Source organism: Erinaceus europaeus, chromosome 17 (genome assembly GCF_950295315.1).
Source record: "Erinaceus europaeus chromosome 17, mEriEur2.1, whole genome shotgun sequence".
NCBI classification, from domain to species: Eukaryota; Metazoa; Chordata; class Mammalia; order Eulipotyphla; family Erinaceidae; genus Erinaceus; species Erinaceus europaeus.
The window spans coordinates 11,684,495-11,708,433 of NC_080178.1; the positions used below are offsets into that span (position 1 = coordinate 11,684,495).

A 23,939-nucleotide genomic window follows, 5' to 3' on the forward strand; every position below is an offset into this window, starting at 1 on the left:
GCCCCTCCCTGTCGTCACTCTCTGCCGGCCGGGTCTTTCGGCCTGCTTGTTACTTTGTTTTCATGCGCATATTCGTTCCTTGAGAAATAAAAAATAGCCAGGACGGAAGGTGGTCCAACACGAAAGACTTCTGGCGATTTATCCGTTCGGTAAACAAAACAAGGAAAACATCCCATCCCGGGGCCCCCAAGTCAGCCTCCACCTCTCAACTTTTACCCAGCAACGGTCGCCCGGACCTCGCCTTTCATCTCTCTGATTGGCCAACTTGAATAGCTGTCTGCCATTCTGATTGGTTGACCGGGATCGTTTGGAATTTTCCAATTGGCGAAGTTGCCAGGGGATTGCTTTTTTTTTTTTTTCTTCTTTTTCCTTTTTTTTTTTGTTGTCCCGAGTTGGTCCGCCGAGGACTCCGGAGGGGCGGGGCCTCGTCTGCGGGATTACTTTTCCGGGGCCGCCTCTGATTGGGTGCCCTTGCGGAATGCGCGCAACGCCTTGGGGCGCTGCGGTTCGACGCCGTGCGAGAGACGCTTCCGGGCTGGGGCATTTGCAAAAGGTGAGGCTGTTAGCCTCCAGACGTGTAATCGCCACAGTCTCGGGCCAGGGCTCGGCGCTCACGGGCTGCATCATTTTCCCAAGGTTCCCCCGGCTTCTGGCACGGATGTGCAAGAAAAAAAAAATTCTTTTTTGGTTGTTGAATAAATGCAAACAGAAAGCTAGGATGGAGGCCAACCCGCCGGACGCCTCCTAGCAGCCCGCCTCCTCCCTTTCTCTTCCAGGTCAGGGAGGTGTGTCCAAAAAGCCAGCAGGAAGCGAATTCGGCCAGCGCAGGAGGTCCTGCTGCAGCCCTCTCGGTGGGCCTTTGCCTTTTCGGCGAGTCTCCTCCTTTCCAGAACCGCCTCTTTAGGAAATCACTGAGTCCTTGGCTCCACTAGTCCTACATTTCTCTCTGGTTGACTCGCTGCCCGCCTAGAGACTGGGAAAATACTGCAGAGAGAAGCGAGAAGTGGGGCCGTAGTATAGAAAGTAGCAAAAACTCATTCCCTGGGGGTGGGTCTAGGGCTGGGGCTCCCTGAGAAGGGTGGCTTCCTGCCTTGATTAATCGGCCACCAAAGCCCCCTCCCAGGGTTTCAGGCGCTCCTTTACTCCCCACTTTTGCAAGAGCACCCCGGGGCGACAGTTATGGAGAAGCGCCTGCAGGAGGCTCAGCGGTACAAGGAGAAAGGGAACCAGCGCTACCGGGAAGGGAAGTACCGAGAAGCTGTGAGCAGCTACCACCGAGCTCTGCTGCAGCTGCGGGGTCTGGATCCAAGCCTGCCCTGCCCGATCCCCAACCTAGGACCTCAGGGCCCGGCCCTGACACCTGAGCAGGAAAACATACTGCACACCACCCAGACAGACTGCTACAACAATCTAGCTGGTAAGAGCAGCGATGAGTGGGGTGGGCGGACAGAGTATCCAGACAGGCACACCAGAGTTTAGGAATGTTAGAAAGCACTCTGGGGACTGGGGTAGATAATAATTATGCAAAGAGATTCATGCCTGAGGTTCCAAAGTTTCAGGTTCAATCTACAGCACGACCGTAAACCAGAGCTGATCAGTGCTCTGCTTAATGAAGTGAGGGACGGGGGTTAGATAATGGTTATGTAAAGAGACTCTCATGCCTGAGGCTCCAAAGTCCCACGTTCAATCCCCCACGCCACCATAAACCAGAGCTGAACAGTGCTCTGGTTAAAAAATTAGTTGTGATCTGGGAGGTGGCGCAATGATAAAGCTTTGGACTCTCAAGTATGAGTTCAATCCCTGGCAGCACATGTGCCAGAGTGATGTCTGGTTCTTTCTTCTATCTTTCTCATAAATAAAATCTTTTAAAAAATTAGTTAATTGTTGGGAGTCGGGCTGTAGCGCAGCAGGTTAAGCGCAGGTGGCGCAAAGCACAAGGACCGGCATAAGGATCCCGGTTCGAACCCCAGCTCCCCACCTGCAGGGGAGTCGCTTCACAAGCGGTGAAGCAGGTCTGCAGGTGTCTGTCTTTCTCTCCTCCTCTCTGTCTTCCCCTCCTCTCTCCGTTTCTCTCTGTCCTATCCAACAACGACAACAACAATAATAACTACAACAATAAAAAAAAAAAAAATTAGTTAATTGTGGTCCGGGAGGTGGCGCAGTGATAAAGCTTTGGACTCTCAAGCATGAGGTCCCGAGTTCGATCCCCCGCAGCACATGTGCCAGAGTGATGTCTGGTTCTTTCTCCTCCTATCTTTCTCATAAATAAATAAAATCTTTTTAAAAAGTTAATTTTTTAAATTTATTTTATTAAAAAAATTTTTTTTTAACCAGAACACTGCTCAGCTCTGGCTTATGGTGGTTCTGGGGATTGAACCTGGGACCTCAGAGCCTCAGGCTTGAAAGGCTTTTACATAACCATTATGCTGTCTCCCCAACCCCATTAATTAATTTTTAGAAAGAATGAGAAGTGGTCCAGGAGGTAGGTAGTGCAGTGGATAAGGCATTGGACTCACAAACATGAGTTCCCCAGTTCAGTCCCCAGTAGCACATGTACCAGAGTGATGTCTGGTTATTTCTCTGCCCTTATCTTTCTGATTGATAAAATCTGTAAAAAGAGAAAAAAAGGGCGGGGTAGATAGCATAATGGTTATATAGAGACTCTGAGGCCTAAGGCTCCATAGTCCCAAATTTAGGCCCCCCTCCACCACCACCATAAGCCAGAATTGAGCAGTGCTCTGGTAAAATAATAATAATGAAGTAATAATAAATAATAGTAAAATAAAAAAGAAAATAAATAAAAGGTCCAAGATATTAAAAAGAAAGAAGTGGTTAAGCGTAGGTGGTTCAAAGCGCAAGGACCGGCATAAGGATCCTGGTTTGAGCCCCCAGCTCCCCACCTGCAGGGGAGTCGCTTCACCAGCAGTGAAGCAGGTCTGCAGGTGTCTATCTTTCTCTCCCCCTCTCTGTCTTCCCCATCTCTCTCCATTTCTCTCTGTCCTATCCAACAACGACGACATCAATAACAATAATAACTACAATAAAAGGACAACAAAAAGGAAAAATGAATAAATAAATAAAAAAGAAAGAAAGAACTGGTGTGTTATTTTTGTCCTCTCAGATAGTGAAGACTCTGAGTTTATGTACCTGGAGAATTGGTGTCAAACATGACTCCAGAGCCCAACCCTATGAAGTTTTCTATTTAATGGGATCTGAAGTGGGATAGATCAAATGTTTGTTTTTTCCAGAGTACTGCTCCACTCTGGCTCTTAATGTTTGGAGGATTGAACCTAGGACCTCTGAATTTCAGGCTTGATTTTTTTTTTTTTTTTTTGGCGTAACTATTACTCTGTCTCTTCCCAAACATGTGTATGTCAAACAGGCTAGGCCTCCAGGTGATGTTACGAGCTCTCGAGGATTTTGTATACTGTAGAGAAAACACTGAATTAATCATCTGAAATTATTAATAGTCTTTTTCATGTTTTGGCATGGTTCTAATTTTTTTTTTTTTCCCCACAGTGCTCATTAGGTATGACTTTTTCCTTTCCGTGCTACTCTTGGATTCTTGTAACAATAGTAGTGGTTAGAGTAGCTAATGTTTCAACTCAACAATTATTTACTGAGTGCTGAGGGTTTTTCAGTACCACACATGCTTCCTGGAGCATGCGCACTTTAGGAACAAGCAGCAAAAGAAGTAATGTGTATATTTGAAGATCACAATGCTTGTGGAAAAGAACTTAAAAAGATAGGGGGAAATAAAAAAGAAAATGAGGTGTCTACATTTCCCCCACAGAACACTACTCCGTTCTGGCTTGTGGTGCTGTGGGATGTTGGAGCCTCAGGCATGAGAGTCTGCTTGCATAACCATTATGGGACTACCCCACCCCGTTTGTTAAGATTGTTTTACTTGTGGGAGAGAGACATGGGAGGAGGTCCATTGCATGAGAGAAGCATTGAACTCTCAAAGTGTAAGAGTCTTTGGACTGCTTCCTTAAATCTGCCTCAAAGGATTGTAGTGACATTTAAATGGCTAATGTGTGTAAAAGACTTAAACTGTATGTTTGCAGCATTTCATAAATGTCACTTTTGAGGTTTTTTTCTTTTTTATCTTTATTTACTTCTTGGATACAGACAGAAATTGAGAGGGGAGAGGGAGAGAGACACCTGCAGCCCTGCTTCACCACTCGCAGAGCTTTGCTCCTGCTGGTGGGGGCCGTGGGCTCGAACCTGGGTCCTTGCTCACTGTAACATATGCTCTCAGCCAGGTGCACCACCACCCAGCCCTGATGAGTTTTTTTTAATGAACTCTTTTTTTTTAGAAGATTATTTTATTATGAATGAGAGAGAACCGGAGCATCACTTTGCCATATGCTTGGGATTGAATTTGGGGCCTCTGTTGCAGGTTTTTGTTTTCTCTCTGGAACTAAAGTACTGCTCAGCTCTGGTTTATGATGATGATGCTGGGGATTGAACCTGGCAGTGTAGAGCCTCAGGCTTAAAAGTCATTTGCAGGGAGGGGCTGGGTGGTGGCACACTGGGTTAAGTACACACATTACAATGACTTGGGTTGATGCCCTCCAGTTCCCACCTGCAAGAGGGAAGCTTCAGAAGATCTCTCCCCCCCACTCCCTCTCAATTTCTCTATTTAATAAATAATTTTAAAAATCCTTTTAAAAAGTCATTTGCTTCGAGCCCCCGGCTCCCCACCTGCAGGGGAGTCGCTTCACAGGCGGTGAAGCAGGTCTGCAGGTGTCTATCTTTCTCTCCCCTCTCTCTCTGTCTTCCCGTCCTCTCTCCATTTCTCTCTGTCCTATCCAACAACAAAGCAACGTCAACAATGGCAATAATAACCGCAACGAGGCTGCAACAACTAGGGCAACAAAAAGGAGGAAAAAGGCCTCCAGGAGTGGTGGATTCATGGTGCAAGGCACAGAGCAATAACCCTGGAGGAAAAAAAAAAGTAATTTGCATAACCAGCATGCTGTCTCTTAAGCTCTGTTTTATTTATTTATTTTTTAAATTGATGTGATTGTGCCTCATTTGAGTAGTGTAGTGTGCAGCTTTACCATGTATATGACCCAGGATTGAGCCTGGCCACCACTTTGAAGGAAGCAATAAATAAATAAATGATATATTTGGCTGGGGGGAGGGCTGCTAATAACATATGGTTATTCAAGACGTTAGTGCCTGAGGCTATAATGTTCAACTACAGTCCCCAGTACAACCATAAACAAGAACTGAGCAGTGGTCTGTTAAATAATAATAATACAGGTAGTATAGCATAATGGTTATGCAAAGAGACTTTCATGCCTGAGGCTCTCAAATCCCAGGTTCAATCCCCGTATTGCCATAAGCCAGAGCTGAGTAGTACTCTGGTAAAAACTAACTACACCCCTGGCTCCTCACCTACGGGGGCATCGCTTCACAGGCAGTGAAGCAGGTCTGCAGGTGTCTATCTTTCTCTCCCTCTCTCTGTCTTCCCCTCCTCTCTCCATTTCTCTCTGTCCTATCCAACAACGACGACAACAATAATAACTACAACAATAAAACAGCTAGGGCAACAAAAGGGAATAAATAAATATTTTTAAAAAACTAACTACATAAATAAATTAAATTAAAAAAGAATAATAGGGAGTCGGGTAGCACAGCGGGTTAAGCACAGGTGGTGCAAAGCACAAAGACCGGCTTAAGGATCCTGGTTGGAGCTCCCGGCTCCCCACCTGCAGGAGAGTCACTTCACAGGCAGTGAAGCCGGTCTGCAGTGTCTATCTTTCTCTCCTGCCTCTCTGTCTTCCCCTCCTCTCTCCATTTCTCTCTGTCCTATCCAACAACAGTGACATCAACAATAACTACAAAAATAAAGCAATAAGGGCAACAAAGGGGAATAAATAAATATAATAATAATAATAATAAAAACTATGTTAAAAAAGAATAATAATATTAGAGGCCAGGCAGTGGCACACCTGGTTATATGCACATGTTACAATGTATAAGGACCCAGGTTCAAGCCCCTGGTCCCCACTTGCAGAGGAATACCTTCATAAGCAATGAAGCAGTGCTGCAGATGTTTCTTTATCTCTCTCTCTCTGTTTAACCAGAGCACTGTTCAGCACTGGTTTATGGTGTTATGGTGGTGCAGGGGATTGAACCTGGGACTTTGCAGCCTCAGGCATGAGATTCTCTTTGCAAAACCATTATAGTATCTACCCCTGCCCTCTTTTTTTTTTTTTTTAACAGATTTATCTGGGTTTTTTAAGTTTATTTTATTTATTTTTGAGAGAGATGCAGAGAGAGAAATACACAGAAACACTAGAGCACTGCGCAGCTCTGGTTTATGGTGGTGCAGGGGGTTGAACCCGGGACTTTGGAGCTTCAGGCATGAGAGTCTTTTACATAACTATTATCCTATCTACCCTTTGCTTCCACTTTCTTTATTGGATAGGACAGAGGGAAATTGAGAAGGGATGGGACGAGAAAGACACCTGCAGACATGTTTCTCCACTTGTGAAGCATTCCCCCTGCAGGTGGGAGCTGGGGCCTGAAACCTGGATCCTTGTGCTTCGTAGTATGTGCACTCAACCTGGTGTGCCACTGCCCGGTCCCACACCCCTTCTCTCTCACTAATAAAACCTTAAAAATGCTGGTTGGGGTAGATAGCATAATGATTATGCAGAGACTCTCATGCCTGAGGCTCCAAAGTCCCAGGTTCTATCCCCCGTACCGCCATAAGCAGCACTCTGGTTTAAAAAAAAAAAAAATGCCCTGACCCCTAGTCATTCAGATATTGATTAAAAGTCACCTTTTGGGGAGTTGGGTGATAGTGCAGTGGGTTAAGCGCACATGGTGCTAAGCGCAAGGATCAGCATAAGGATCCAGGTTCGAGCCCCGGGTTCCCCACTTGTAGGGGAGTCACTTCACAGGCGGTGAAGCAGGTCTGCAGGCGTCTATCTTTCTCTCCTCCTCTCTGTCTTCCCCTCCTCTCTCCATTTCTGTCCTATCCAACATCAACGACACCAATCGTAACTACAACAATAAAACAAGGGCAACAAAAGGGAATAAATAATAAATAAATATATTTTTAAGTGGCGCAAAGCACAAGGACGGGAGTAAGGATCCTGGTTCAAGCCCCCGGCTCCCCATCTGCAGGGGAGTCGCTTCACAAGCGGTGAAGCAGGTCTGCAGGTGTCTGTCTTTCTCTCTCCCTCTCTGTCTTTCCCTCCTCACTCCATTTCTCTCTGTCCTATCCAACAACTACTACAACAATAAAACAACAAGGGCAACAAAAGGGAATAAATAAAATAATAATAAAAAATAAAATAAAATAAAAAAGTGAATAATCTATCATCCTGAAGCTCAATTTGGTCCACTGCCTGTTGTTATAAATAAAGTTTTTTAAAAAAAAGTCACTTTTTGGGGAGTTGGGCGGTAGCCCAGCGGGTTAAGCGCATGTGGCTCAAAGCACAAGGACCCTCGGAGTAAGGATCCCAGCTCGAGCCCCCGGCTCCCCACCTGCAGGGGAGTCGCTTCACAGGCGGTGAAGCAGGTCTGTAGGTCTTTTTCTCTTCCTCTCTGTCTCCCCCCTCCTCTTTCCATTTCTCTCAGTCTTATCCAACAATGATGACAACAATAACAACAACAATAACTACAACAACAACAAAAAAGAGGCAACAAAGGAGAATAAATTAAAAACAAAAAAGTCACTTTCTGGGGGCAGGTGGTGGCGCACCTGATTGAGCACACATGTTACAATGCACAAGGACCCAGGTTCCAGCCCCCAGTCCCCACCTGCAGAAGGAAAGCTTTACAAGTGATAAAGCAGGGCTGCAGGTGTCTCTGTCTCTCTTCCTCTCTATCACCCCCTTCCCTCTCAATTTCTGGCAGCCTCTATCAATAAATAAGTGAAGGTAATTTTTTTTAAGTCACTTTCTTTGAGAGACTTTCTGTAACCAAGTAGCTCTCTGACCTCAATTCACACTATCCTGGCATAGTTCCATTTTCCTCAAAGGATGTTAAACATTCATTTGTATATCGTGTGTTCCCTTTATAGGGCACTAGCATGCAATATCTAGGCATCAAGATGTCTGTCTTGGGAATCGGGAGGTAGCGCAGCAGGTTAAGTGCACGTGGCGCAAAGCGCAAGGATCAGCGGAAGGATCCCGGTTTGAGCCCCTGGCTCCCCACCTGCAGGGGAGTCACTTCACAAGAGGTGAAGCAGGTCTGCAGGTGTCTATCTTCCTCTCCCCATCTCTGTCTTCTCCTCCTCTCTCCATTTCTCTCTGTCCTATCCAACAACAGCAACATCAATAACAACAATTTTAACTACAACAATAAAACAAGGGCAACAAAAGGGAATAAATAAATACTAAAAAAAAAAAAAGATTGCCAAGCTTTTAGTCACTGCATCATCACCAATGCCTACAAGAATGTCTGGTACATGGTTGACATGTATTGTTGGATTGGGGGGGGGTAATGGCATGTCATCCTACGCTTGGTACTGCCTTGACTAATGAAACTGAATATAATGAGGACTCCTGATTCTTCTCTTTTCCTTTCACTTGGCCCTATTAGCCTGTCTCCTTCAGATGGAGCCTGTAAACTACGAGCGTGTGAAAGAATACAGTCAGAAAGTCCTAGAACGACAGCCCAATAATGCCAAGGCCTTGTATCGGGCTGGAGTGGCCTTTTTCCATCTACAAGATTATGACCAGGCTCGGCATTACCTACTAGCTGCTGTCAACATGCAACCAAAAGGTGAGAGAGCAGGGGGTCAGAGTGGTATGCATGAATTAAATTGTTCAGGGGGGAGTCGGGCAGTAGCACAGAGGGTTAAGTGCACATAGTGCAAAGTGCAAGGACCAGTAAGGATCCCGGTTCTAGCCCCTGGCTCCCCACCTGCAATGGGGGTTGTTTCACAAGCAGTGAAGCAGGTCTGCAGGTGTCTGTCTCTTCCCCTCTCTGTCTTTCTCTCCTCTCTCGATTTCTCTGTACTATCCAACAACAACAACAGCAATGACAATAATGATAATAATGAAAACAGCAAGAGCAACAAAATGGGAAAAATGGCCTCCAGGAGCAGTGGATTTGTAGTGCAGGCACCGAGCCCCAGCAATAACCCTGGAAGCAAAAAATAAATAAATAAACAAATAAATGAATTGTTCTGCAAAAGTGGTTGTCCAGAGGTGTTTTTTTTTTTTCTTTAGTCACCAGGCTTATCACTGGGACTAGGTGCCTGCATACAAATCCACTACTCTATTGGCGATGTTCTTTTTTTTCTTTAAAGATTTTATTTATTTATTTTTATTTTAAAGATTTTATTTATTTATGAGAAAGATAGGAGGAGAGAGAAAGAACCAGACATCACTCTGGCACATGTGCTGCCGGGGATCAAACTTGGGACCTCATGCTTGAGAGACCAAAGCTTTATCACTGCGCCACCTCCCGGACTACTTATTTATTTATTAATGAGAAAGATAGAAGGAGAAAGAAAGAACCAGATATCACTCTGGTACATGTGCTGCCAGGGACTGAACTCGGGAACTCATGCTTGAGAATCCAAGTTTTTTTTTAAAGATTTTATTTATTCATTAATGAGAAAGATAGAAGGAGAAAGAAAGAACCAGATATCACTCTGGTACATGTGCTGCCAGGGACTAAACTCGGGATCTCATGCTTGAGAATCCAGTGCTTTATCCATTACACCACCTCCCGGACCACGAGAATCCAAATTTTATCCACTGTGCTACATCCTGGACCATGCAGCTACGTTTCCTTCCTTTTTTCCTTCCTTCCTTCCTCCCATTCTTTTTCTTCTCTATTTTCTTTGATAGGACATAGAGAAGTTGAGGGGAGGGGGAGGGGGAAAGAGAAAAAGAAACATACCTGCTTCACCGCTCATGAAGTGTCCCCCCTACAGATGGGGTGCAGGGTCTTGAACCCAGATCCTTGTGCAAAGTAATTTGTGAACTCAACCGGGTACACCACTGCCTAGCCCCCATCCAGCAGGTTTTTATGTTGTTGTTGTTGTTTTATTTCATAGTGTGTGTATTATATCAAGGAATTCATCCTGTGTTTATACCCTGTACAATACTGCAATTGAATGACCTAGGCTAATTTTGTTCATTGTTTTAGAGAAGGGGTAAGAGTGAGGTCCTGAGTTCAATCCCAGCAGCACATGTACCAGAGTGATGTCTGGTTTTTCTCTCTCTCCTCCTATCTTGCTCATTAATAGATAAATAGAAACTTAAAAAAAAGAAAAGAAAAGAAAAAGCAAGGGAGAGAGACAGAGAGATACCTGTAGCCCTGCTTCACCGCTTGTGGTGTTTTCTCCCAGCAGGTGGGGGCCAGGGGCTTCAGCCCGGTTACTTGCACACTGTAACATGTGCGCTCAACCAGGTGTGCCACCGCCTGGCCCCTTACTCATGTATTTATTTAGGATAGAGACAGAGAAATTAAAAGGGATGGGGAAAATAGAGAGATACCTGCTAGTTCACCAGTCATGAAGCTTCCTTCCTACAGATGGGGACCAGGGGCTTGAACCATGTCTTTATTTATTTATTGGATAGAGACAGTCAGAAATTGAGAGGGAAGTGGGTGATAGACAGAAAGACACCTGCAACAAACACTGCTTCACCACTCGCAAAACTTTCTCCCTGCAGGTGGAGACTGGGGGCTTGAACCTGAGTCCTTCCACACTGTAACATGTGCGCTCAACCAGGTACACCACCACCTGGCCCCTGAACCATGTCTTTTGTACACTGTAATGTGTTCACTCGAGCAAGTGAGCCATCACCCAGCCCTAAATCATTGTTTTTCAAGGTAATTGAAATAGGTTTTAGTGGTCCAGGAGGTGGCGCAGTGTATAAAGCATTAGACTCTATTTATTTGTTTGTTTATTTATTTTTGCCTCCAGGGTTATTGCTGGGGCTCAGTGCCTGCACTACAAATCTACTGCTCCTGGAGGCTATTTTTCCCATTTTGTTGCCCTTGTTGTTTCGCTTGTTGTAGTTATTATTATTGTCATAGCTGTTGTTGGATAGAACAGAGAGAAATCAGAGAGGAGGGAAGACACAGAGGAGAAAAGACAGACACCTGCAGACCTGCTTCACTGCCTCTGAAGTGACTCCCCTGCAGGTGAGGAGCCTGGGGCTCTAACTGGGATCCTTACCCCAGTCCTTGCGCTTCGCGTCACATGCACTTAACTCACTGCACTACCACCCAACTCCCGAGAGTCCAGTGCTTTTTAAAATTTTTTTTTATTACTATTTTTTTTAGTCCAGTGCTTTTATCCACTGTGCCACCTCCTGGACCACAGTCATTCTTCATGAATAAATAATTAAAATTAAAAAAAAAAAAAGACAATGAATGGGTTTTGAATACCAATGAATAAATTTGAGAATTCTCAGGGCTGGGTAGTGGCTCACCTGGTTGAGGGCACACATATATGCTATGCATAAAGACCCAAGTTCCAGACCTTGCTCCCCACCTGCAGTGGGGGACACTTCATGAGTGGCGAAGCTGGTCTGCAGGTGTCTGTTTTTCTGTCTCCCTATGACCCCTTCCCCTTTCAGCTTCTCTCTGTGCTGTCAAAATAGAAAGGTGAGAAAAATAAAAAGGCCAGGAGTCAGGCAGTAGCAGTGGGTTAAGTGCAGGTGGTGCGAAGCGCAAGGACTGGCTCAAGGATCCCTGTTGGAGCCCCTGGCTCCCCCCCACCCCTGTCTTTTCCTCCCCTCTCCATTTCTCTCTAACTACAAAAACAATAAAAAAACAACAACGGTGGGTGGGGACATAGCATAATGGTTATGCAAACAGCTTTCATGCCTGAGGCTCCAAAGTCCCAGGTTCAATCCTCCACACCACCATAAGCCAGAGCTGAGCAGTGCTCTGGTGTTTGTCTCTGTGTCACTGTCTGCATCTCTCTCAAAAATAAAATAAAGGGCAATAAAAGGCGGGGGGGAGGCCACCTGGAGTGATGGATTCGTAGTGCTAGCATTGAGCCCGTGATAACCCTGGTGGCAATAAAAAAAGATTGATAATTCTCATTTCTGCCAGCTCTCTAACTGGTGTCTGGCCTTTTTTTTTTCCTCCAGGGTTATTGCCGGGCTCAGTGCCTGCACCATGAATCCACCGCTCCTGGAGGCCATTTTTTCCCCTTTTTGTTGCCCTAGTTGTTGAAGCCTCATTGCGGTCATTATTGCCATTGTTAACATTGCTTTGTTGTTGGATAGGACAGAGAGAAATGGAGAGAGGAGGGGAAGACAGAGAGAGAGGGGAGAGAAAGATAGACACCTGCAGACCTGCTTCACCGCCCGTGAAGCGACTCCCCTGCAGGTGGGGAACCGGGGGCTCGAACCGGGATCCTTACGCCGGTCCCTGCGCTTTGCGCCACATGCGCTTAACCCACTGCGCCACCGCCCGACTCCCTGGTGTCTGGCCTTTTTAAAACTACCATTTTATTCTTTAGCTCAGCTAACTCCAGGTATGACCTAGAGAAAGGGAAGGCCTACTGAGATAGAATTTGAAACTTGGTACTTTGTTTCCAAGGCAAAAAGGATATTTGTGAAGTGAGTGAAAGACTCATTCATGTATTGGTTCAGCACCAAAAGTTTTTTTGTTGTTGTTGAGTTTGCTTTGTTATTTCTGGCATAGATCAGGTGCAGGACTCGGAGAGCCCCCATACATATACCTGTTCAGTAAAATGGCACTACATAAATGGGAAAGCCACTATGAATAAATAAAGAAGGGGGCTCATTACAGCGCATAGGGATTTGGGGTCAAGCTCCTGGTCCCCACCTACAGGGGGAAAGCTTCACGAGTGGTGAAGCAAGGCTGCAGGTGTTTCTCTGTCTTTTTCCCTCTCTTCTCTTCCCTCCTTCAATTTCTCTCTGTCTCTGTCTAATAATATATTTATATATGCCACTTATCCATATTACTTCCACCCATGTAGAAGGTGCTGTGATAATAACTTTTTTTTTTTTTTTTAGCCAGAGCACTTCTCAGCTCTGGCTTATGGTGGAGCGGGGGATTGAACCTGGGACTTTGGAGCCTCAGGCATGAGTGTCTGTTTGCATAACTATTATGCTATCTACCCCCGCCCTGACAATAACTTTAAAAAAAATATTTTTATTTATTTATATAACGTGTGCACTTAACCAAGTTGCCACCACCTGGCCCCATAACTTTTTTTTTTTTTTTTTTAATTCTGGATGGAGACAAAAATTTAAAGGGAATGAAGAAATAGAAAGAGGGAGAGAGTGGTCCGGGAGGTGACACAGTAGATAAGGCACTGGACTCCCAAGCATTAGTCTGAGTTCAGTCCCCGGCAGCACATGTACCAGAGTGCTATCTGGTTCTTTCTCTCTCTCCTAATAAATAAGTAAAATCTTAAAAAAAAAAAAAAAAAAAAAGAAAAAGAAAGAAAGAAAGAAAAGAAAAAGAAAGAAAGGGGGAGAGAGAGAGAGACCTGCAGCACGTGTGAATTTACCCCTCTCCCCCCACAGTTGGAGACCAGAGGCTTGAACCCTAACCCTAGGCTTTGTATACAGTAATATCACAGTTCAGCCGGGTGTGCCACTACCCAGCCCCTAACTTTTTCTTCAGATTTCCTCTCATTTTGAAATTAGCAATGAGTGGGCAGAGGAGAGGGCATAGTGATTGTTCAGAAGATTTTCATGCCTCAGGCTCTGAGGCCCCAAATTCAGTCTTTTGTACCACAATAGACCAGAGCTGAGTAACCCTCTGGTCTCTCTGTATCTTTCTGTATCTCTGTATCATTAAAATAAATAAAAGGACTATTGTGTCAGAAGGGATAACACTAAGTAGGATTTGGACTGGAGTTGGTATATTGCACCAAAGTAAAAGACTTGGGTGGGTAGGAGAGTTCAGGTTCAGGAACAGGATGGCAGAGGACCTAGTGGGGGGTGTATTATTGTGTGGAAAAATGAGAAATGGTATGCATGTACAAACTATTGTATTTATTGTCAACTATAAAACATTAATCCAATAAAGAAATTTTAAAAAATGTTTAAAAGAAATATTGTAAAAAATTAGCAATGAGCCTAGCCATATATAGAATCTTTTATTTTCACCAGTGTACTGTTCAATTTTTGGTCTATGATAGGTTCCAGGATTTGAACCTGGGACCTCCAAGCCTCAGGCATGAGATTCTTTTATATAACCAGTATGTTATTTCCCCCAGCCCAAGCAAGTGAATCTTCTAAAAACAGAATAAAACCATCTTAGTTTTGCTATAAGTGAGGTCTAACTGTCTCTAATTGTCTCCTTCTTCTAAGATGCCAGTGTCCGGAGATACCTCCAACTAACACAGTCGGAACTCAGCAGCTACCACCAGAAAGAGAAGCAACTCTACCTGGGCATGTTTGGTTAAACAACAAGAAAGCTATACCTACACTTGAACTTAGGGGAATCCGTTAAAGATGCATCAAGGGGAAACTGAGCCTCAGAAAAATTAACCCTCAGTAAGAGAAATGAATCCCATCCCTCTGATCCCTATGGATTTCTGTTTTGTTCCCAGTTATGCACAGACTTTTTACACCTATACATTGTGTTTTTTTTTTTCTGCACATCTAATGTGATTGTACAGTTTTCCATACATGGTATTTTGGGGGACATTAGCCTTGAATAAAATCCATCAGTTCTTGATGACATGGGTAGCACAAGTCACATTAAGCACATCTGTGGTATGGATCTGAATGACAGGTGTTGTTAGATGTTTGCATATACAAAGGAAAAGGCTAGCAGAGGATGAAATAGTAAGGCAAATAGGGGTTTCTTTGTTTCCTCAGATGCCCTAGAATTACACAGGCCACAAACAAAGAAAATATTTTTGTTGTTGTTGTTAAACTACTGATTATGAAATGAGCCCACTTTTTACCAGAGCACTGCTCAGCTCTGGCTTATGGTGGTGCTGGGGATTGAACCTGGGACTCAAGCCTCAGGCATGAGTCTCTTTGCAGAACCATTCATTATGCTATCTACCCCCATTCTCCACATCTCCTTTACTTTTTTTTTTATGTAAATAATATATATTTAGAAGAAGGCACACACCAAAAAATGGGGGTTTGGATTTGAATTTGGGAAAAAAAACAAACCCTGACTCCAAGCTCCATAAGGAGTAGGAAATGTGACAGGAGTTGGTGGGCGCAGTGGGAAGGGCAGTGGACTTCAGTGCACGGGGTTCCCGAGTCCAGCCCCCAGCATCACATGGGCCAGAGTGATGCTCTGGTTCGATCTCTCTCTCTTGTGTTAATAAATCTTTTATTTATTTTAAAAGATTGTATTTATTTATTTTTTATATTTTTTTATCTTTATTTATTTATTGGATAGAGACATTCAGAAACCAAGAGGGAAGGGAGGGATGGAGAGGGAGAGAGACAGAGAGACACCTGCAGCACTGCTTCACCACTTGTGAAGCTTTCCCCCTGCAGGTGGGGGTATTTATTTATTAATAAGAAAGATAGGAGGAGAGAAGGAACCAGACATGACTCTGGTATATGTGCTGCCAGGAATTGAACTGAGGACCTCATGCTTGAGAGCACAATGCTTTATCCACTGCGTCACCTCCCGGACCACAATAAACCTTTTATTTATAAAAAGAGAGAGAGAAAGAGAGACAAAAATGAAAAAAAGGATATGAGGGAAAGCAAGGAAAACAGTTCACTTGGGTAGTGCAATGCTTTGCCCTGCACATGACTCAGATTCAAGTCCGTTGCAAAGGGCACTGAAGGAAGCTTTGGTGCTGTGGTTTCAGGAAGATACAGTGTAGTGTTAGAGCATGTGGCTTCTTGCATTCAGGAGGTACTAGATTCAATCCTCAGTACCATATATAGCATAGCTACACAATGCTCTGGTACCTGTCATAAAAACTAAAAATAAATTTTAAATTGAATCTTTAACCAGAAACATTTCTAACGCTGAAGAGAAAAGGTCGGTTATCTGAAAGGTAAGTAGATAGCTTCTTGGGCTGTGGCCTGACCCATCGACCCCATTAAAGGAACTCAATTTTGAGTTTGAGGAGGGAGTTCACTCAGCAGAGGCAAACTACCCAGGAAGCTGCTCAGTGGTATCACACATGCATGAGGCTCTGAGTTCATGTTCATTCTCTGATGCTGTATAAAATAAGCACAAAAGGGGTTGGGGTTAGGTATTAGCACACAGGGTTAAGATAGAAAGGGGGAGAGAAAGACACCTGCAGACCTGCTTAACTGCTTACAAAGCAAAACACCCCCCCCCCCCCCACTGCCCGCAGGTGGGAAGCTGGGGCCTTGAACAGGGATCCTTGTGCCAGTTGGGTCTTTGTGCTTCGTAGTATGTGAAGTTGAAAATGATTTGGTTTTTTTTTTTTTTTTTAAAGAAAATTCTGTTAATCATCTCTTCATTATCTTTATTTATTGGATGGAAGACAGGCAGAAATTCATGAGGAAGGGGGAGACAGGGAGAGAGAGACACCTGCAGCACTGCTCCACCACTTGTGAAGCCTTCCTCCTTCAGGTGGGGACGGGCTTGAACCTGGGTCCTTCCTCGCACATTGTCACATACAATCAACCAGGTGTGCAACCACCTGGCCCCTTTAGTCACCTCTTCATACTGGTGTAAGCTTCCTAGTAACCAGCAGAGAGAAAAAGTGAGGAGACAGCTCAGGTTTTAATTACATTGACTTCCAGACAGCTCATTTGGAAAGGTACCTGGCTTGTCATGCACATGACCCACTTATCTTTCCTCTACCCCCCCGCCCCCGGGGTGAAATTCAGGACCTCAAGCTTGAGAGTCCAAAACTTTATCCACTGTACTACCTCCCAGGCTGCACAATTTTTTTTTTAAAGATTTACTAATGAGAAAGCATGATTGTGATATATTTCAGACTGGGAATCAAACCCAGGACCCTATCCTTGCAAGTCTGGTGATACCTTCTGTACCACCTTCCCCAGGCCACTCAAGTATAAAGGTTATGTAGAAAGGCATTCATGCCTGAGTTCCCAGAACGAACCAGGTTTAATTCCTGCCACCACCATAAACCAGACATGAGCAGTGCTCTGGTCAAAATAAAACAAAACCCTGCAACTGTCCATGCCTGAGGCTCCTAGCTCAATCCTTGTCGCCATGTGTGCAGAAGAGTACATGCTGTCTTTCTCCACTGCAGACTATTAAGTAAACTCAGTTATGCAACAGCCCTTCATTTGTATACTCTTCCTAAGCCACCTAGTTCATCTTGTTTCCTCATAAGAAGCATGATCCCTTTCCCCTACCCCAAGAAGATGTCAGATTAAAATATCTGGAAGAGAAGAATGGAAGAATCAGTAGGCATACAGGTTTGTGAAAGAAACCAGCCAAGAGCAGCTCAAAAAGAAACTTTCACTCTAGTTTTATGACCCAAAATGTGAAGTGAGAAGCTATTACAATCTGAGGAGAATCCCCAGTGTCCCCAGAGAAGAACTGACGGAACTGACGGATAACCTGCTAACTGGTTGGGTCAGCAAAAGGGTATGAACCTTCAGTCCAGGCAGTACCTTCATTCTGTTGCCCAGCAAGGGAAATGAGATGTTTCCAACCTTTCGTCTGCCCCCTAACAATGGCAGAAGCTCATGCTGCCCCAGCTATCAGTTTTTGGGGCCTTGTACAAAATCTTTGGGTGGTCCATTACTGCCACTGTTCTGTCTGTCTGCTGGAGGGGAGCTTGGGACAGGCTGGACTCCTAGGAGGGGGCCCACCTCTGGATCGGGTTTGCTGCGTTTGGCTAGGTCCTCATTGTGAGCCTTGCGGATGTGGCGATACAGGTCCCCTGACTGTGTGTAGCTGCGCAGGCAGTAGCGGCACTCGTAGGGACGTTCACGCGTGTGCACTGTGGCGTGTCGCCGCAGTGTGTAAGAGCAGGAGAAGGTCTTCCCACAGGTCTTGCAAGTGGGAACGTCTTCAGTAAAAACCCCAAAGTTCCCTGGGGCTGCTTCGTACTCAGAAGGCAGATAAAGTGGTTCATGCAGGGCAGGGGGCGCAGGTAGGGGTGAAGTCACCAGTCCACGGTGATACTGCCCTGGACCTGGCAGCAAATGGTAGGGTAGGTGAGGGTCTGGAGGCAGGAAGTGGTCGCTCGGCCCCACCTCCTCTAGGCCTGCTGCCCTTGGCTCCTCAAAAGTCTCTGGTTGGGGAGCTTGTCCACTATACATGGCTCCTCCAGGTGGGAACAGGCCTTCAGGACCCTGAGGCTGGTCCTCTGCCACTTCAGGCTCCTCATCAGAAATCACAATTGCTTCTACTTTCACCTGGACCAGATCTGCTTCCACTGGGACTGGAGCCTGAGGTGGAAGTGGGGCTGGAACTGGGGCAGCAGCCGGAGTTGGAGGATAGAAGCCTTGCAGTGATCCTCCAGTGCTCCGCGGTTCCACCACCCTCAGACTCTCAGGAGCCACGTCAAGGGATATCAGTGGCTCCACTGCTACGGTTGGGAGGCCAGAAGAGAAGTAGTTGGCAGGAATGCTCTCTGTGGAACTGCTGGGGCTGGCTAGGGAGACATCAGCCACAGGTGGGAGTGGCGGCCGGAGGTGTGTGGAGTCAACCTCTACACTAGGTTGTGTAGTGTCAGCTCCAGCGGGCATCGGTGGCTCGTCCGGAGGGCAGGTGATCGGTGATGGAGCTGCAGGCCCTTTCCATTCATCTTTGCCCCAGTGCCCTGCTGTCTCAGCAGATGCCACTGAAGGCTGGGGACCCCGGGAGTTGCTGGACAAAAACTCCAAACTAGGGGGCTGTAAGTTGGTTTCCTCCTCCTTCTTGGTACTATCCGCCTCTGCCAGAGCCCGGGCTTGCAGCCGCCGCTTACACACCTTGACAATGTCATTCATGTGCAAGTAGCTGGCAGCCGCCAGCACATCCTCCACGGGGGTGTCCCCTCTCAGCACCAGCTGGCCGGCATACATGAAGTCCAGAAGCAGCCCGAAGGCTGGGGCCGTGACGATCTCGTTGTGGATGCACACCAGGTCCCTTTTGTCCAGTTCCCGCTCCTTATAAAAGAGCTGGAAGAATGGGCTGCAGGAGGCCAGCACGGCCCGATGGGCCAAGAACTGGGTGCTACCCACCATCACCGCGCAGTCACAGAGGAAACCCTGGGACCTCTGCTCCCGGAGGCTCTGCAGCAGCTGCTGGCTGTGTTCTGGAAACTCCATGGCACCCCAGGAAGGGCCAGGATCCCGGAAAGGTCCCTACCAGTGACTCCCTGGGAAGAGAAGATAGTACGTTAGAGCAGGTGATCTCCCAGCACTTTTAACGTCGGCCATGAGCTATCCCCTTGCCGTCCCAAATTCTCTGCCAACACCTCTGTGAGTCTAAGGTGCTGTTTTCACACAGGTAGTACCCAGGGGGCTTTTAGCTCCGCCCCCGCCTGTCACTTTCAACAGACCCGCCCACCCAGAAAAGGCCCCGCCCCGGAAGTCCCGCCCCTAGCCAACCTCCTCTTCCTCTATGCGCACCCGGTAGCTGCCAGCAACTTCTACTGCTAGAGATCGCGTCTCCTTCCCGCCCATTCCGGGAGATACCTCTATCCCCTACTCCAGGATTCCCCTGAGCCTCGTTCTCGCGCATTCCAGGAGCTAAGAAGGCTCAGCCAGGGTAGCAACTAGCCGACCCCACAGCCACCACCGAACAGCCACCGGCCGAGCTCCGCCCCCTCCCACCTTGTCAGCTGTGATTGGTTTCGATTCGCCTTCCCCCGTCGTGGATTGGTCCATGGTGGGTTAACCAGCCCCACCTCTCCAAGCCGCGGCGTCCAGTGGGTGCTCGCGCCAGTCGCTCAAGCACCGAGGCGTCCGATTGGTTAGGGCTCCCGTCCGAAACTTTTACTCCTTGTCCCGCCTTCTCTGCCTCAAGAGCCCTCTGGATTGGCCGAGCCCCTCCCTTTACCTGAGCGGCTGGAGGCCAGGACCTGACCCTGGGGGCTCTGGCGATGATGCCCTCAGGACTGGGTGTGCTATTTGCCCCTTGGAGCTTTGTGGTTTTTGTTGCTTTAGGCTGGTCACTGGAGAACCGACAAACCAGGCGTGGTGCCCAAGAGGCCCACCTCTGCCACAACTGTGCACCACGGTCCTTGCTTTTCCTTTCTTTTAATTTTGGATAGAGACAGAGAAATTGAGAGGGAAGGGGAAGATTAAGAGGGAGAGAGACAGAGACACCTGCAGCCCTGCTTCATCACTCGTGAAGCTTTTCCCCTGCAGGTGGGGGCTTGAACCCAGGTCCTTCCACACTGTAATGTGTGTGTACTTAACCAGCTGTGCCACCACCTAGCCCCCTTGTTTTTTCTTTCTTTTGTTTTTTCTTATTTATTTATTTATTTATTCATTTTTACCAGAACACTGCTCAGTTCTGGCTTATGGTGGTGCTGGGGATTTAACCTGGGACTTTGGAACCTCAAAAATGAGAGTCTCTTGTGTGTTCCACAAGGTGGAGCAGTGGATACAGCACTGGGCTCTCAAGCGTGTGATCCAAGTTCAGTTACTGGCAGCACATGTACCAGAGTGATGTCTGATTCTTTCTCTCTCTCTCCGCCTATCTTTCTCATTAATAAATAAAATCTTTTAAAAAATGATTCTCTTTGCATAACCATTATGCTCTCTAGACCCACCTTTATTTTTTTTAAATATTTATTTATTTATTTATTCCCTTTTGTTGCCTTTATTGTTTTATTGTTGTAGTGGTTACTGATGTCGTCATTGTTGGATAGGACAGAGAAATGAAGAGAGGAGGGGAAGACAGAGAGAGGGAGAGAAAAACAGACGCCTGCAGACCTGCTTTACCGCCTGTGAAGCGACTCCCCTGAAGGTGGGGAGCTGGGGCTCGAACCAGTATTCTTACGAGTCTTTGCGCTTTGCTGCGCTACCTCCCGCTCCCCCGCCTTCATTTTTTTTTCTTTTTTTACATCTGCAGACCTGCTTCACCGCCTGTGAAGCGACTCCCCTGCAGGTGGGGAGTCGGGGGCTCGAACGGGTATCCTTACGCCTGTCCTTGGGCTTCTAGCCACCTGCACTTTACCCACTGCACCTCTAATAAGTCCCTCTTCCCATTACTGGTCACCATAAACTCTCTGGTGGGCTTCTTCAGGACTTTGCTTTCACTGTACAGCAGCAATAGTAGGGAGTGCCTCACTCTCTGAAGAGAGGCTGGGTCAACCTACTATGCCATTCAAGGAAGACCAGTCCTGCAGTGAGTGCAGCCTAGAATGTTCTAGCTGTGACCATGAACTGCAAGCTCAGACTGACTCAGAGGTTACACAGGCTCCTGGGCTAAATATGAATAGATATGGGCCCTAGGTCAGATTGATGGGGTTTACAGTTAATGGTATTTATATACTTTCTTCATATTTGGGAGGTTATCTCTGCCATAATTCAGCTTTCTAGTTCTATTCTCAACTCTGACACCATCTTCCCAGACTATACTTTTAGTCAACCTGCATGGTAGCAGGACCTTGACAGGTGGATCCATACTCCCAGACTGTTTCTATCTTCCCCTACTGGAGTAGGGCTTGGACACTTCTGCCCAGGGAAGTCAGGATGGCATCACGGGAGCGTCTGCAAATTGGTGGCAAAAATTATTAGTCAATTACTATTATTATTTGTTTTCCCTTTTGTTGCCTTTGTTGTTTTGTTGTTGTAGTTATTGTTATTGATGGTCGTTGTTGTATAGGACAGAGGGAAATGGAGAGAGGAGGGGAAGATAGAGAGGGGGAGAGAAAGATAGACACCTGCAGACCTGCTTCACCAACTGTGAAGCGACCCCCCTACAGGTGGAGAGCTGGGGCTGGAACCGGGATCCTTACTTGGGTCCTTGGCTTTGAACCACGTGCGCTTAACCCACTGCGCTATACCGCCTAACTCCCCTGAAATAGACTTTCTAGCTTCTTCCCACACGAAGACACCCTAGTTTCATTTGCTCTATTCCTACCTTTGTGTTCCTGTTTATTAAACAATTTGTCTTCCTTTATGTCTTTTTTTTTTTTCTCCATTATCATTGGGGATTGGTGCCTGCACTACGAATCCACTGCTCCTAGAGGCTATTTTTCCTATTTTTGTTGCGCTTGTTGTTGTTAGTATTGTTATTGTCATCATTGTTGGATAGGACAGAGAGAAATGGAGAGAGGAAGGGGAGGTGGGGGTGGGGGAGAGAAAGATAAGACACCTGCAGACCTGCTTCACCGCCTGTGAAGCAATTCCCCTGCAGGTGGGGAGCCTGGGGCTAGAACCGGGATTCTTATGCCAGTCCTTGTGCTTCGCACCACTTGCACTTAACCCACTGCGCTACCACCCAACTCCCCTTGCTTTATGTCTTATGCCTTTCAGCCACTAATTTGCAGATGCTCCCATGATGCCATCCTGACTTCCCTGGGCAGAAGTATCCTGGAACATCACCTCTCCAGAGCGCTCCTCCACTAGGGAAAGATAGAAACAGGCTTGGAGGAATATGGATCCACGTGCAGGTCCAGCGGAGAAACAATTACAGAAGCCAGACTTTCCACCTTCTGCACCCTATGAAGAATATTAGTCCATACTTCCAGAGAGGGATAAAGAATAGGAAAGCTTCCATTGGAGGGATGGGACATGGGATTCTGGTGGTGGGAACTGTGTGGAATTGTGCCTGTTATCTTACAATCTTGATAATCATTATTAAGTCACTAACAAAAATAAAAAATCAAATAAATAAAATGTTTCGGGGGCCAGGTGGTGGCGCCCCTAGTTAAACTCACACATCACAGTGCACAAGGAACCAGGTTCAAGCCCCTGGTCCCCACCTACAGGAGGAAGTCTCACAAGTGGTGAAGCAGGGCTGTAGGTGTCCCTCTGTCTCTCCCTCTCTATAGCTCCCTTAATTTCTGTCTCTACGAAATAAATAAATAAAATTAAAATAAATAAAATGTTTTTAAAAAATATTTATTGATTCCCTTTTGTTGCCCTTGTTTTTTTGTTGTAGCTATTATTATTATTTTCTTACCAGAACACTGCTCAGCTCTGGCTTATGGCAGTGTGGGGGATTGAAACTGGGACTTGAGAGCCTCAAGCATGAAAGTCTCTTTGCATAACCATTATGCTATACCCCCACCTGTTGTAGTTATTATTGTTGTCATCGTTGTTGGATAGGACAGAGAGAAATGCAGAGAGGAGGGGAAGACGGGGTGGGGGGGAGAGAAAGACACCTGCAGACCTGCTTCACCGCCTGTGAAGTGATATCCTTGTAGGTGGGGTGCTCGGGGCTCGAACCCGTATTCTTCCGCTGGTCCTTGTGCTTTGGGCCACCTGCGCTTAACCTGCTGCGCCTACCGCCCGATTCCGAAATAAGATGTTTTTAAAGTAGGTCTATCTCTCTAAGCAAAACATAGTCGGGGAGATAGCATAATGGTTATGCAAAGAGGCTCTGAAGTCCCAGGTTCAATCCCTTGCCCCACCGTAAGCCAGAGCTGCGCAGTGCTCTGGTAAAAAACAAACAAAAAACAGAGTTAGGAGAACCAAGAGCAAGTACCACTGGTATATGCATTGCCAGGGATCCAATTCAGGACTTCATGCTTGACCAATGCATTATCCACTGCGCCAGCTTCTGGGCTGCCTCTTTTTAAACTTTCTTTTTCACCTTTTAGGACACTGCTCAGCTCTAGCTACGGTTTAAGTAATAATAAAGTTCAGGGGCGGGGGTAGATAGCATAATGATTATGCAAAGAGACTCTCACGCCTGAGACTCTGAAGTCCTAGGTTCAATCCTCCTCACCCCCACAAGCCAGAGGTAAGCAATGCTCTGGTAAAAAAAAAAAAAAAAAACCATAAATAAATAAATAAATGAAGTTCAGTAAAAGTCATCTTTAAAAAAAAAAAAAAAGCCGATTACCTACCTTCTACTGGGCAGGCAGATGCTAGCGGCCCTAAGGCTGCAGGTGGGCGGGTCCTAGCGAAGTCCCCGCC

The 23,939-nt window shown here is 46.3% G+C and overlaps 2 protein-coding genes across 4 annotated transcripts; one reads left to right on the top strand and one right to left on the bottom strand.

Moving 5' to 3' along the window:
• Positions 1-530: 530 nt before the first annotated feature.
• Positions 531-16,353, top strand: TTC9C (tetratricopeptide repeat domain 9C). Its single transcript, XM_007526354.3, has 3 exons — positions 531-1,417; positions 8,569-8,751; positions 14,289-16,353. Exons 1-3 carry the CDS (start codon positions 1,180-1,182, stop codon positions 14,381-14,383), a joined length of 516 nt encoding a protein of 171 aa, XP_007526416.1. The 5' UTR covers positions 531-1,179; the 3' UTR covers positions 14,384-16,353.
• Positions 16,354-17,353: 1,000 nt separating this feature from the next.
• On the bottom strand, positions 17,354-23,919 carry ZBTB3 (zinc finger and BTB domain containing 3). Of its 3 annotated transcripts, none has more exons than XM_060176386.1 (2): positions 23,870-23,919; positions 17,354-19,219 (listed from the first exon to the last, which is right to left on the bottom strand). In XM_060176386.1, exon 2 carries the CDS (start codon positions 19,167-19,169, stop codon positions 17,613-17,615), a length of 1,557 nt encoding a protein of 518 aa, XP_060032369.1. In that variant the 5' UTR covers positions 19,170-19,219; positions 23,870-23,919; the 3' UTR covers positions 17,354-17,612. The 3 variants fall into 3 exon arrangements, with proteins under 3 accessions (XP_060032369.1, XP_007526417.1, XP_060032368.1); XM_007526355.3 differs by lacking the exon at positions 23,870-23,919 and adding an exon at positions 19,539-19,665; XM_060176385.1 differs by lacking the exon at positions 23,870-23,919 and adding an exon at positions 19,473-19,589.
• Positions 23,920-23,939: the final 20 nt, after the last annotated feature.

Bases quoted from the DNA above. Each gene is read 5' to 3' on its own strand.
- TTC9C (XM_007526354.3), top strand. From the start codon at position 1,180: ATGGAGAAGCGCCTGCAGGAGGCTCAGCGGTACAAGGAGAAAGGGAAC. The intron at 1,418-8,568 runs GTAAGAGCAGCG...TGGCCCTATTAG, and splicing joins CTGCTACAACAATCTAGCTG to CCTGTCTCCTTCAGATGGAG. The intron at 8,752-14,288 runs GTGAGAGAGCAG...CCTTCTTCTAAG, and splicing joins TGTCAACATGCAACCAAAAG to ATGCCAGTGTCCGGAGATAC.
- ZBTB3 (XM_060176386.1), bottom strand. From the start codon at position 19,169: ATGGAGTTTCCAGAACACAGCCAGCAGCTGCTGCAGAGCCTCCGGGAG.